General features: G+C 37.1%; 2 protein-coding genes across 3 annotated transcripts in view; one reads left to right on the top strand and one right to left on the bottom strand.

The window, feature by feature from the left end:
- Positions 1–2,814, top strand: part of LOC126817550 (transient receptor potential cation channel subfamily A member 1) — a 36,720-nt gene extending 33,906 nt beyond the window's left edge. Inside the window, exon 25 of the mRNA XM_050544612.2 lies at positions 405–2,814. Coding sequence (XP_050400569.2) covers positions 405–645 — 241 coding nt within the window. The 3' untranslated portion in view covers positions 646–2,814. The remainder of the gene's footprint in view (positions 1–404) is intronic.
- A 4,328-nt stretch (positions 2,815–7,142) lies between these two features.
- LOC126817582 (uncharacterized) lies at positions 7,143–12,406 on the bottom strand. 2 transcript variants are annotated; one of them, XR_007679058.2, is made up of 7 exons: positions 11,654–11,737; positions 10,745–10,949; positions 10,078–10,166; positions 9,693–9,818; positions 8,825–9,014; positions 8,086–8,174; positions 7,143–7,315 (listed from the first exon to the last, which is right to left on the bottom strand). XR_007679058.2 is itself a non-coding variant. In XM_050544642.2 (7 exons), the coding sequence occupies exons 1-7, from the start codon at positions 12,347–12,349 to the stop codon at positions 7,200–7,202; spliced, it is 921 nt and encodes a 306-aa protein (XP_050400599.1). In that variant the 5' UTR covers positions 12,350–12,406; the 3' UTR covers positions 7,143–7,199. The 2 variants fall into 2 exon arrangements, 1 of the variants encoding a protein (XP_050400599.1); XM_050544642.2 differs by lacking the exon at positions 11,654–11,737 and adding an exon at positions 12,244–12,406.
- Positions 12,407–12,808: the final 402 nt, after the last annotated feature.

Genomic DNA, 12,808 nt, shown 5'->3' with positions numbered 1-12,808 from the left:
ATTCGATATAAGAGTAGGCCGTAGTGCCGCAGTCCGGGCTAAATTTCTCTCATAGCACACGGTATGGCGTATGCCCGTCTTCATTAGCCCATTTCGGAGCAGACCAGTAAGACGTTAAACCCGATTTCATTTCATTTCATTACGGCTTGATGTGCACACTTGTAATTCGAAGAAACTAATGACGGAGACGACTCTGAATAGACAGATTTATCTCCCCTCATTGCACTCAAAATTCGAACAACTTGCGGTATGTCTCAGAATATCCCAGGTAACGTTTCAACAATGTTAAATCCCCTCCCTTGTCATTCTAGACAAAAGATTATTCTAGTAAAGGTACCAACCTTTTAAAGGTATTAAGCCTGGGAAAGTGACAATTTTGTATGAATAGATTTTCATCTTTTCAGGATAAAAGAAGTGAGCAGTACCATTGAAAAGAACAATAATTTGTTGAAACTGATTGTACAAAAGATGGACATCTACACAGAAGATGATGCCTGGGACGAGGGACTTTGTCCAGCTGACAGCTTATCCAGCATTATCCATCCCGGTAATAATATGAATAACGGTTGGCGCTCATCATCCAAATTCAATGTTGTGCGCCAATCAGCAGTGATCAGACAGTGGAAGAAAAAAATGGATAAATGAGCAAGGATTGGCCGTAGATGGAGTCAATTCTTTAACGACTTAAGGTTTATTGTTCATAACGTGCGAGAACTACTGTCATGGGGTGTTTATTACGAATTAATATCGACGGGGCCGGATTTACCAATAAGCATAGTAGGTTATTGGCCTAGGGCCAACTGATATCCGAAGGCCCATTGCGTATTTCATTAAATAATATATTCAAAACATAAGGGCCCCTGTACAATAATTTTGGGCCCACTGGTGAGTTTCTACTACGGCCCACAAATAGGTAAATCCTGTCCTGCTTATTCCATAATGATCTCTCGACCTCTAGGGAGCTATAGGATTTTCAAAGATTGTATCATTTAGGTTCTTAAATTTCCCACAACGGGCGACAACCAAATACACATTACGAACTATATTTCCCCGTGGTCCTGAAGACACCCAGATGCGTTGCTAATAGTGACAGCATATTCAAGATTGTTCATTTTTCGTGAAGTGTTGTGATTTTAGTTTTTTTATAAATCCTTTTTAAAAAATATAGCAATGTCAGATGTTTATAGTTATTTTTTTTTTTGCGATTGAAAATCTATGTACTTGATAATAACATTAATGTAAAAGTGAAATGTAGTTAGTAATAGACTATAACACAGAACGTTTACTACTTATATTTGCATTTGGTTGACATTTCTAAGGGTATCCTCTCGACGTTTTCAAGCAAGTACAGTAACAATTGGGTAGGGCAAAAGGATTATAACAAAGCGTAAGGCAATAGACGACTGTATACATTCATAATCTTTACCCAAAATATTCATGGCTTGATTTGATCATAGTCTTTTTCTTTAATTCAGTATTTACGTAAATCACTCTTGGAGTACAATTCTAAACAATGTAGGGTTTATTTTAGATATTAGGTAAAAAAAAAATACAAGTCCAGCGAACATATATTTCTGGATTAAAAAACAAAACAAAGGGTTTAAAAACTAACTACATTCATATCCTTGAGAATGCATGTATGCCATTAACGAATGGTGTCTTTTATAGTCTAAAGCTAGATTCGTTTGTATTTTGTTATATCTATTGGAACATCCATCATTTAAAAATTCGAATTCAAAAACAAAACACATTTAATTGAATTTTGCAATACTGTCTCATTCATGGGCTGTTTATTCGCCTACATGTTAATCAGATGTACATTGTCCTCATCCCTGTCCGGGCGTCGGTCTTTCTGCACATGGTTAAATTCTTATCCGACGTTGGTCATATTTTACAGAAATAGTTCGCAGAGGGTTCTCGAATTTGCAGTTTTCTCAAAAGATAATTTCAGAGTTATGGTCTCTGTTTACATGCATTCCCTGATTTTCATCATTTTTTTAAGAATCGTTAGTATTGGGTTAAAGATGGTCCTATCGATTTTTAGTAGGCCCAGAGTTATTAAAAATCCAAAACACGGAAAACATTATCGGACGAAGCTGTCGCGGTGCTGACAACAAAATTGCTGGCGTGAGTATGTTGCATTTTGATGGCAAACCATGTTTACTCAATTCAAACAATTCTACCAGACAATTCAGGAAGCCCATTCAGCAAAACATATGTGCACAAAATACTTTTGGTTACATAAATTACTACAGGCTGGATCCGCTTGAATATGTCCAGTGGACAATATCGAGGTTTTTTTTGGAAAGAGTAAGTGTACTTCGCCTTGTGGACAACACCCATCACAACTTGTAGCTGATTTTATTTTTAATAATGCGACTTTTTAATTATAGCGCGTCTAAAATAGAAGTCTGCTGTTTGACAAACATTCCTTTCTTGGTAAACAATCCAATTTGGCATGGTTCCTAATAGTGTAACTGAGAACTCGGTAAGCGTTCAATTCGCCAGGGCTACTGGATAGGGTTACTCAGAACTGCGTTATATCGCCATTCAATATAGATGAATGTAATTCATATTAGGTCCGATGTCACACATACGATGTGCCGTTACCCAGAAAGTGCCCCGTGAAATCTCTAAGATTTCAATTTTATTAACCTCATAAGTTCTCACATTGAACTGTTTTAGTCATTCCTTTTATCATGAATTTTATGAACATTTACTGTTTTTGATTTTATACATTTTATTGAAGATAATATATTTGTTATTTGTTGTGTATATCATTTTAACTTTTTGTCAAATAAAAGAATCTCAAAAATGTAATTATATTTTTTTTATTAAAATTTAATAATTAAAATAAAAGCACATCGCATGAAATAACCGAATTTTTACGAAAAACAAGCATCTTAGCGCTTTGGTGCGCAGGGGGCTATAATTGTCGTATTACCTGATGATCGAGAGTAAATACCCTATAAAGAGAAAAATAAACTGATCTGGAGTGTGGAAGCGGTCGTAAAATACAACTAACTCGCACAGTTCTGGAGTGATCAAAAACGGAAGTTAACGACAATCCCCATGTGGTAGGACGTTTACTTTTAATATCTTCAGCATTACTAAAGATAACTGTGTAGTTCTGGAGGAAACTGCTTTGCGAAGAACAAGGCGCTTTTTTTTTGTTTCGAAGAACAAGACACCTTTTTTTGTTTTAATGAACATTATTGTTTCTTCAGCTCGGTATACAAAGGCCGCGACAATACGTTTTCCGAAGAACACATAAACAAAAGTTTTGCCTATTCCCATCACTTCAAATTAAAAGTAGTTAAAGGATTTCGTCGCTTTTCCATTTAAGAGTTTTGACAGTGTTCGGTTCTGGTAGGAAGAGCAGGGATTTCGTTTTTAAAGATAATTCCATGAAATGGATGTGATTTCTTTCCGGTGTTCTGTGGTATCGATGTCTGACTCGTGGACTATTTAAAGAGCACGTACTGCCATCTATACTGCCGAGGTCACTCTGTGAGCTATATATCTCGTGTAAACAACGTAACTGTAATATGGTTGTTCTTAAACTGATAAACTGTTTTAAAAGTGATTTGTCCTGTTCCTTCATTATTGCCTATAAAAAAAGAAAAACATATGAAATGTTAACACAAAGATCTGGCACTATAATTCTTTTTTGCGGAAACGAAAGCACACTTATAACAAAAAACATGAAATTAAAGTTAACCATCGCTTCGATGTTATTAACCATAAGTTCGACCCCATGTGTTTCAGTCGTTGTGTAGGTTCTACTTAATTTTACAAGACAAAAGACTAACGTTTCTTTACTATTCTTGGTGGGAGGAGCGGGGGTTAACCACATCCTCCCCCCCCCCCTCCAGAGAATTTTGGAAAATAGGTTTTGCGTCTAAGGAGAGGAAATTTGCGGCTGAACTGTTTTTGCGATATTGGCGTATTATGATATTTTGATATGAACATTATAAAAATTTGAAGGAACGAATACTACTTTCGCGTACCTATAATAATTTATTCGAAAAACGAAAAGTTCGGAATCGGGTTAGAGTGCAACTTGTTTGAATTTTGAAGATTATCACGCCTGGTGCGGGCTTGAATCAATCTCACTCGGAATTATGGATTATGGGCACCCCTCCGGGATAAGGTACCGTACAGATCACCCCGTTTTGAGCGCCCCGACAATCAAGTTGTGGTGTTATTCGTGTGATTCATTATGAAGTGCCTCACCAGTGTGTGTGTGTGGGGGGGGGGGCTCATATATAACGGCATGATTAGCGAGGCGCCCGTAAGACCAAGTGACCATCACTCCCACCGGCTAGCTACGTTCCTATCACATTTTACAAAAAAGAAACAATACAGACAAAATTAAAAAAAAAATACTATATGACTTGCAGTTTGATTAAATGAGCAACACATTTTGCATGTTGCCATAGTAATCTCTGAAGTTGACAAATTTATAGACAAAATAACAAATCCAAACGTTCATACTGTAGAAGTTGAACATAAAAAGCCTGTCGGGCCAAATTAACTAAGGGCAAACACCGATAAAATTGATTTAGTCAAAATTAACATTCCTGTACGTATTTGCACGAATCGTAGCTTTAAAACGTATACCTGACATTACATCCTCGCCGAGGACTATATTGGGTTTTAAAAAAAAAAAAATATATATCTTCTAAGAATTTGTATTACGTTACAACGATACATCGTTGAAGTATTTAGTCTACAAGTGTCTGTCAACAAGACAATAAGATCAAGTGTAGCCATGTTGTTTACAAAAGAGGTGTGAGACAATACGGTCATGCAAGAATTGATTTTGGCAGCCATTGTTTTTATCGGAATATGTTGAGTTAGATCGCTGTGAAGTTGTTTGTTTGTAAGACCGGGCCAACTTCTAAAGGCAGTGGGGATTAGTATTGTGAATAAACTAAAATAGTTATCAACGGTTCCTGGTACGGGCAACGCTAGGCCATCATATTGAAAATAAAAGAAATCCAAATTCTTCGTCCACATGTACTGATAAAGTGCATAATATGTCCCGGCGACGGTAAAACATGTTGATGGTTAATTTTAAGAGTTGTGTCCACAAAATGTTAAGCACATTGACCACCTTAGTCGGTAAAGAGAGAAATGGGGTTTAACGTCCACTCAACACAAACTAGGTCATTTCGGGACTAACATATGGTTTAATTTTATTTCAATAATTCGCTTGCCCATAGGGGTCTTTAGCAGTGGGAGGAAACCGGAGGACCTGGAGAAAACCCACGAGGTTGGACAGGCGACCCTACTCCTTGTCACGTTCAACAGGGGATTCGAAACCACGCCAGTCGACTCAATGACAGACTTTATGATACAGCGCGCGCACACTAACCATTCAGCCATCCAACCCCCTGGTAAAATAGAGATGTTCGATTTGATTTGAATGGGTTATGTAATTACATTACAAATTGTATGAATTTTTTCACTTAATCGGCTTGTCTGTTGGTGTATTTCGCAAAAAGATTCGTTCCAATTTCCCACAGTAAGACAATTAATTTTGCAATGGAATCGGCGAAAACATCTAAGATGAATACGAGGAACACGCTCCTAACAATGGAGACTTTCACCGAAGGACTAGGAATATATATACACAATATTACTTACAAGCTGTTGTTTTACCCATTCAAAAGCTGCTCTCAAATCTTTCTCTCTGGATTCCCTAGATTCTGTAGTTTCGGGAACATTGACCAATCCGTTCATGACATCATTAGTAACAAGTCTTCTATAATAGCGTTCTGGTAATTGAGAAAAATCATGTTGGAATATCAAGGATTCCAGTGGAGAGTCTGGGGGTGTAGATTCTTCGTCTGAAGATGAATATGGGGTTATCATGACACTTTCGTCTAAAGCTATTAATCTTCCAACTACTAAATTGCGCTTTTGTAACAACAACAACAAGTGCCGGGTATCACAGTGTTTTGAAAGAAGTTACCATTGCGAAATAGGAGACATCAACACAGTGTGCTAAATCTGTTACAGCCGTTTTCATATAATTACAAAATATCCCTCATTATATTTAATTTACTCAGGTTTCGTTACCCGCTTGTCACAATCGCTATAAAATTGGAAATTACGTCTTCTTATCGCTCCGAGTCACTTCTGTCGCTGACAAGGAAGGGAGTCTCTATCTGCCAGTCCGCCAAGATACAGTTTAATCAAACAAATTCTCTTTCGTCCAGACCACTTGGCAATATTAGCTATTTTGATTGACCTGCTATGAACTTCTCGGTGGGTGAAGGTATTTACTTGTAAAGAAAGAATTTGATGGATAAATTGTTTTTGTGTGGAATGTGTTATTTTGTGACGCTAATCTGGTGTTAGGGATAACAAAAAAGGCGAATTATGCGCAAACAATAGTCGTTGCATTTGTAAATATTTCTTTGGGTCAGGTCGATGTAGACAAAATTTACTTTTAAAAATAAAAAAGGGAAAAGGAGGGGCAAATTAGCGTGCTGTTAATTTAACGCGAAATTCCTAGCATATGTTAAATGGTATCTTCTCTGTGCGTCAACACAAAACATTAACCACTACCCGTGTCGCGATTTCAGACATATACCCAGTTTGTCTTGGCTCCTTGTGATCTTTTCCCCGTTTGGTTTCCCCCTGCCAGTGTATGGGCAGAACGGGGACCTGACAAGGAACAGCGTCTAATCGTTCGGGTGGGACGAAAAAAAACGAAGTCTTGTGTACACATTTGCGTACACGTAAAAATAAATTCTCTATACAGAACACAGCATGGCGTATGTCCGTCTTCTTTAGGCCGGTTGGAGCAGAACAGAGGGGCGTTAATCTCCATTCCTTTCATATGGAACTCGGATGGGGCAAAAAAAAATGAGGTCCCCTGTACACCATGGCGCGCACCTTAACAGGTGGAATTCAATTACTGTCTGGGCATTATTTCCTTCATTGCACACTGCATGGCGTATGCCCGTCTTCATTAGCCCGGTTGATTCTCCGTTTTCATACGGAGCCTATTTCATATCAGTCGATAACGGATTTATCATGATGTTCCACTTTTTGTTCGGGACAACAGACTGATTCAAGAGATCGACTACAAAATAAGCTATCAAATTTTTAAGACAAAACATCAGACATAAATACTGCTACTTTATTTGAAAGTCCGTATTAGGTAGATTATTATAGTTAATAAATTATCCAATAGGGTCTGATATTTGACAAGTACCGTTAGTTTTAGACAAAGTATAGCCCTTTTTACACGTCTTACAAGCATTTCTGTCCGTACATGAGACACATCCATTACCACACCCTGTAAGAAAAAGAATATTAGATAAACCTTAGGAGTTTTAAACCATGCAGAGTTACAGGTTTCCTAAAATTTTCACGGCTAATGTTTATAAAAGTATTTTGAAGTGCATATCGTACAGGATTTTTCAGGTTTTTGATCAATATTATAGGAATATGGATACAAGCTAAGCAACACTTATATTTTACTGAATACATAAGATTCCTCGGGAGAATGTCGCTGACGTATTATCAGGAAAAAACATCAAGCAGCCATTTTATATTCCAGCAATAAATATCCTAATTGCAGTGTATATGCAATGTAATATAACCAGAATAAACATCTGGACAAATTTCTCAATTTTGGATATAAATTGAGAACTTTAGCCCAGAACTAGCAATTCTCTTTGAGATTAAATTAAAGGCGCAGTGACTCATACTAATGTGTAAAGAATTTGATAAGCATTGAGTATATTAAATCTTCGTTGTATGTAATTTTGGAGCCGTAAAAAAAACACACACTGAACCTCCTAGTTGGGATTAAAATACATGCATGTAGTGTGTATTGATTTGGGTCATTACGGACACAATAAATTGTCCGAACAGTCTGATTGCTGATCCAATTGGAGTTAAATTCTCTAGTAAAGGATACACTGCATAACCGAACTTATCTTGATCCTTTAAAATGACTAAATAGTTTCCCAAATTAATCAACAGATTATATACACGTTTTTGACTTTAGCACAAAACGATTTGTGAAACTCAACGGATATACGGATATATACGGAGACTTACATTCACAGACTGTTAAGTCACCGGCTGCTCGACTGTAGAAACTATCAGCACATGTTTTGCCGGCAACACATGTATAACGAGGTTCATTTCTGAAATAGAGAATTCCATATCCCCCCTTTAGACAAATCATTTACAAACGACGGCCAATGCTTGAAGTTTTAAGGAGTTTCCAAATAGTACAACAAATGCTCGTTCAAATTTTTTAGTCAGTTTTTGTTTTTTGATAATTTAGGTGAGTCTGTGGTTATTTTGAACAAGGTATGTATTCAAAACCATTTACATTTATTTATTGCTGGGAGATAATTGTCTCTTTAACGAAGCTCTGTATATGGAGATCTAAGATTATATTAAATACCATATTGTTCAGAATTACTTCAGCGTGAAAGCGATGTTTCCGAATGCTACGATCGAAATCGTGGTTTTAAACGTGTAGTAATCGTGGTGATCCTATCAGGTCTTATCATATATTGAGGTCAGTCGTAGCAATCGTGTTGACCGTATTGAAACGTATTGAATTGTATCTGCACGTAGCAGACCATGGACTCAATAGGGACAATCCGATCTTCACGCATCGCGTGACAGTGAGAACCTGGCATAAGATAGATCATATGTTCAACCAAAAATGGAGAGGGCGCTAAATAATGGATTTAGTTTCCTCCCCACCTACCAACCATTATTTTGTAAGTCAGTTATAGGGCGTATCACTGCATCCACCAAATATTGGATTGACACCACTTACATATCAACACTACTTCTGATCTGAAGGCCCTGATAATCGTATGAACTGGATGTACTAGTTTTGGTACTAAAATACGAGGGATTGAAGGTGACGGTAAAACCAGGATTACACAGTTGACATCCTAGACACCCAGCTCCACTTATAGCATATACGTCATAGGTGCAGTTTGGTGGTTGAACTGGACATAATACTGCAATAAATTAGTACATGGATTTATTATCGGTTTGGCTTAATTAAATATGTTAACAGACTGTTTCAGACTTTTACTACCGACTTTCATTTTGTAATACGTTTGATCCTCACCGGTCTACAGTGACGGTTTAAGCAGAGTAGGCTTGTGTCTTGGCCGGCGTGACTGGGATCCCATGGACGAGACATATCTTCCTAAATTTGTATTTATAAAACGATCCCCCAGACGACAACATGTATGTACCCAGCATGTTGTGCATAAACCCGCAATATTTTCCCACGTTCTAATTCTTCAGTGGTCATTAATTCAACAAAATATATAACATTCATTTATTATACACGGGTTATTATTGGGGGTGGGGGCGTTTAAAGCATAACCGGGACAGTTTCCAACAATATAAATCCTATATACGTCCACGAATATTTTAATCCATTGTACACAATGGCGTGCAAGTGAATGAACCCTTGACGGTTGGAATTCGGTATAATAGTTGGTCGTAGTGCCGCTGTCCAGACAAAATTTCCCTCATAGAACACTTCATGCTGTATGCCTGTCTTCATTACCTCATTCCATACTGCTTAAGCGTTCGTGCATACTGGGGTAACTGATGTTCACCACACGAGCAATACTATCAATCTGGCTTTTCCCACACCCGCAACTCGAAAGTTACATGCTTACCATTTGAATGTTCGCAAGTTGATCTTTCAATTCCTAAAACTGTTGATGTTGACACTCGTCTGTATCCTCCAAAACAAGAATCACACATATCGTAACGCGTACATCTACTGCAGCCCTCGCCACACCCTATTTCAAAGACAAATGTTAGTTAGATATAGCCTAGATATAGATTTCGTTATGTTTTGATTTGTTTGGGCCAGAAAGAGTTATTGCCCTGATCACCGAAACGTTATACACGTTCTGTCAACGAAGCCTTTCAAGCGTTTTATTGTTTCGAAACTTCTCAGTTCGTTATGGCGTTGGCTGACATCGGTATGTTCACATTATTTTGTAAGTGTTATAGTTCTGAAAAACTGTAATGTGAATAACAGAGTTAAAGACTTACAAGCACAGTAATTGGAAGAACTTGATGAGCCTTGAAAAAAACCTGGTAAACACTTATCACCAGGTGTACAAATCCATTCTGGTTCCTCTCTATAAACACAAAACATGAAGTAGTACTAGTGTAACAATCCCTGCTAAATTTTAAAACTGTTCCCATAAATGCCAAAAGGGTTGGATTAACCTGGTAGGGACACTGGGGCCTTGAACTTGTGGGAACCCCATGACATTCCGCATGTAATGGTGCAACCCGTTTCTTACTGATGAATGAAAAAATCATGGAGTGGGTCGTAACTCACAAGATCAAGTCTCACTGCATTTTATGCAACTGATATTTTTTGTGTCCGTGGGCCTCCCAGTGCGGAGGGCCCTGGGATCCGTGTCCCAATAGATCCCATTGTCGATCGGGTACTGAATGCCAGTAGAAACATCTATGTAAACCTTGCACGTGTAATTTTTTTGTCGCTCGCTGTCATTCCAAATTTGAATTCGTATTTTAGATGTTATCCATGCAATGAACCTCCTATAAGTGCTATATAACTATTCATTCGACACATAGAACTGTATTTAATCTATAGACACGGTTAATCGCAGCTGGTGTGGGAAAATACTGTTTGTGTTCAAAAGTACTAATAATGTTGACAGATATTTGGTGAAAGAGTTGTACTTACATGTTAACGCTAGCCTGTATTTGAATGCCATTATAATCTTTAGAACCAGTTAAAACAGGGGAATTGTTATAGTATTTCTGGTTAGAGGTTTGCATAAAGCCTGGTTTACAGCCCTCTTGACATCCTATACAACCTAACCCCGGTATGACATGTAGATTATATGTGTCTGTCAAACAATTCTCAGCAGGCTTCGGGCATTTTACATCTTTAAAAAAATGGTTAGAATATGCGCTTTTACAGAAAATATTAATTGAACAAGAAAACAAATATAAAGAATATATAAATGATAGCAAAAATTCCAGTGTCCGAGTCCAGAATGACCACCTTAGTTCGAATAAAGTATCATAGTTAAAGGAACTAAACCTGTAACTCAATATTTTCCATAATATTCGAAATTAAAATCACAAATTAGAATATCAATATTGGCCCATTTCAATCAATGTTGATGTTATGTTGCCGTATATACGTTCACATTACATTAATATGCGCCTTTTTATGAGAAAAGTGTCACGGTCGTGTGCTTTGTCCTTTATCATCAGATGGTGAGATGGGATGGACATTCAAAGCGCGAGATAATGATATAGATATACGTGATATCACAATTAATGCTTTGCATCAATGAAATTGAATCACAATGTGATCCTATTAATTCATAATAAAAATTGACGTCACAGATGGTCTTGGATTTCTCTCTTTAAAAAGCTTAGTGTGTATGTATGCCTACGTAATTTGAAGGCGATGATGCATCATGCATTGTCAACTGTCAAATTTCCTTAACAGGAACATGGCAAACCCCACCTGCAATAATTCCCGATAGTTCATATACATCTCAAAATTCAATATGTACTATAAGTAAAGACTTGTTTAAATATATAATTAAGCACAGCCGAGTATTAAAATATCCTTTACCGACAATGGGTCGTAATTATTATTAGTGAAGATGGTGATTCAATTTCAATAGCAACCAACGTAAACTTTAAATGGCCATTTAAGTTTAGAACTGATCGTCTGGAATAATACGTACGTACTACATTAAAAAAAATCCTTGAATGTATCCGGGTTAAATCTATTTGTTAAAGCCAGCTCAATTATCGTCAAGATCGCTGAGATATAAATAAGGTTAGACAACGTGATTGTTGGCGAGATTGTAGGTTGGGGTTAGGGTAAGCATTAGGGCTAGGTTCGGGGTGAGGGTTAGGGTTGGGATTAGCACTATCCCTGTTTACATCTCGTAACCTTTGGCCAAACTTGAAGATAGCCTTATCAAATAGATTTAATCTCAAATCAGACAATACTCATACACAGGACACAATTCTATGGAATACAATTACTGTTTATTAATCAGCGACTGTTCGACTTGTCTTCTCTAGTCTTTCTCTCAGTAATAAACAATAATTGTAATCCATATAATTGTATCCTTTGTATTGAATAATTAAATGTCATTGAAACAATTTAATATAATACTCGCACAAATTTAGTGATCAAATTAATATTCTTACCGACCGCAGCAATAAGTTGTCCCCCAAATAAATCGTAAATGATCCATATTAACAAGAAGTACATTGTTCTAAAATTGTATGTCACTCTATTCGTATAATGTCGCATGACAAAAACAATGAACTTGTGGGAACAGATAAAGAAGTGCCGTCTGTTAGATCCTGTTACAATACGGACTAATTGTACGTACATGTCATCGAGTTTCGATAAATATATATTTATACGCAATATTTTTTTTATTATGATGCAGTCCACCTGCGTTAATTCTTTAAACACCTACGTGTTTATGGGCATATTAGTTCTCTTAGGAACGGTCTTTGATCGGACGGCTGACATCGTCTGATCAGAGACCGTTCATAAAGGAACTATGGTCATGTATACGTATTTTTGTTATTGTTCACTGTGTGAACTGTATGAACAAAAGTCCAGCTGTATCGCTATTCGATAGACATTCTTCTGTATCTAAAAAAATCTATACATGGCAGAAACTAAATTCACTGGACCTGGATTGTATATACTGTGAAGATTCACTTATGTACAGCAACCGCGGAGTCTCGGGGTGTAGCA

Source organism: Patella vulgata, chromosome 4 (genome assembly GCF_932274485.2).
Source record: "Patella vulgata chromosome 4, xgPatVulg1.2, whole genome shotgun sequence".
Lineage (NCBI taxonomy): Eukaryota > Metazoa > Mollusca > Gastropoda > Patellidae > Patella > Patella vulgata.
The sequence above is the reverse complement of the archived record's forward strand: the minus strand, read 5'-3'. Positions and strand labels throughout refer to the sequence as shown.

What these genes read in the sequence shown, in the direction of transcription:
- LOC126817582 (XM_050544642.2), bottom strand. Translation starts at nt 12,349, where the DNA reads ATGCGACATTATACGAATAGAGTGACATACAATTTTAGAACAATGTAC. An exon ending in ACAACTTATTGCTGCGGTCG is followed by an intron (nt 10,950 to 12,243) that starts GTAAGAATATTA and finishes ATTTTTTTAAAG; the next exon opens with ATGTAAAATGCCCGAAGCCT. An exon ending in ATACAGGCTAGCGTTAACAT is followed by an intron (nt 10,167 to 10,744) that starts GTAAGTACAACT and finishes TTGTGTTTATAG; the next exon opens with AGAGGAACCAGAATGGATTT.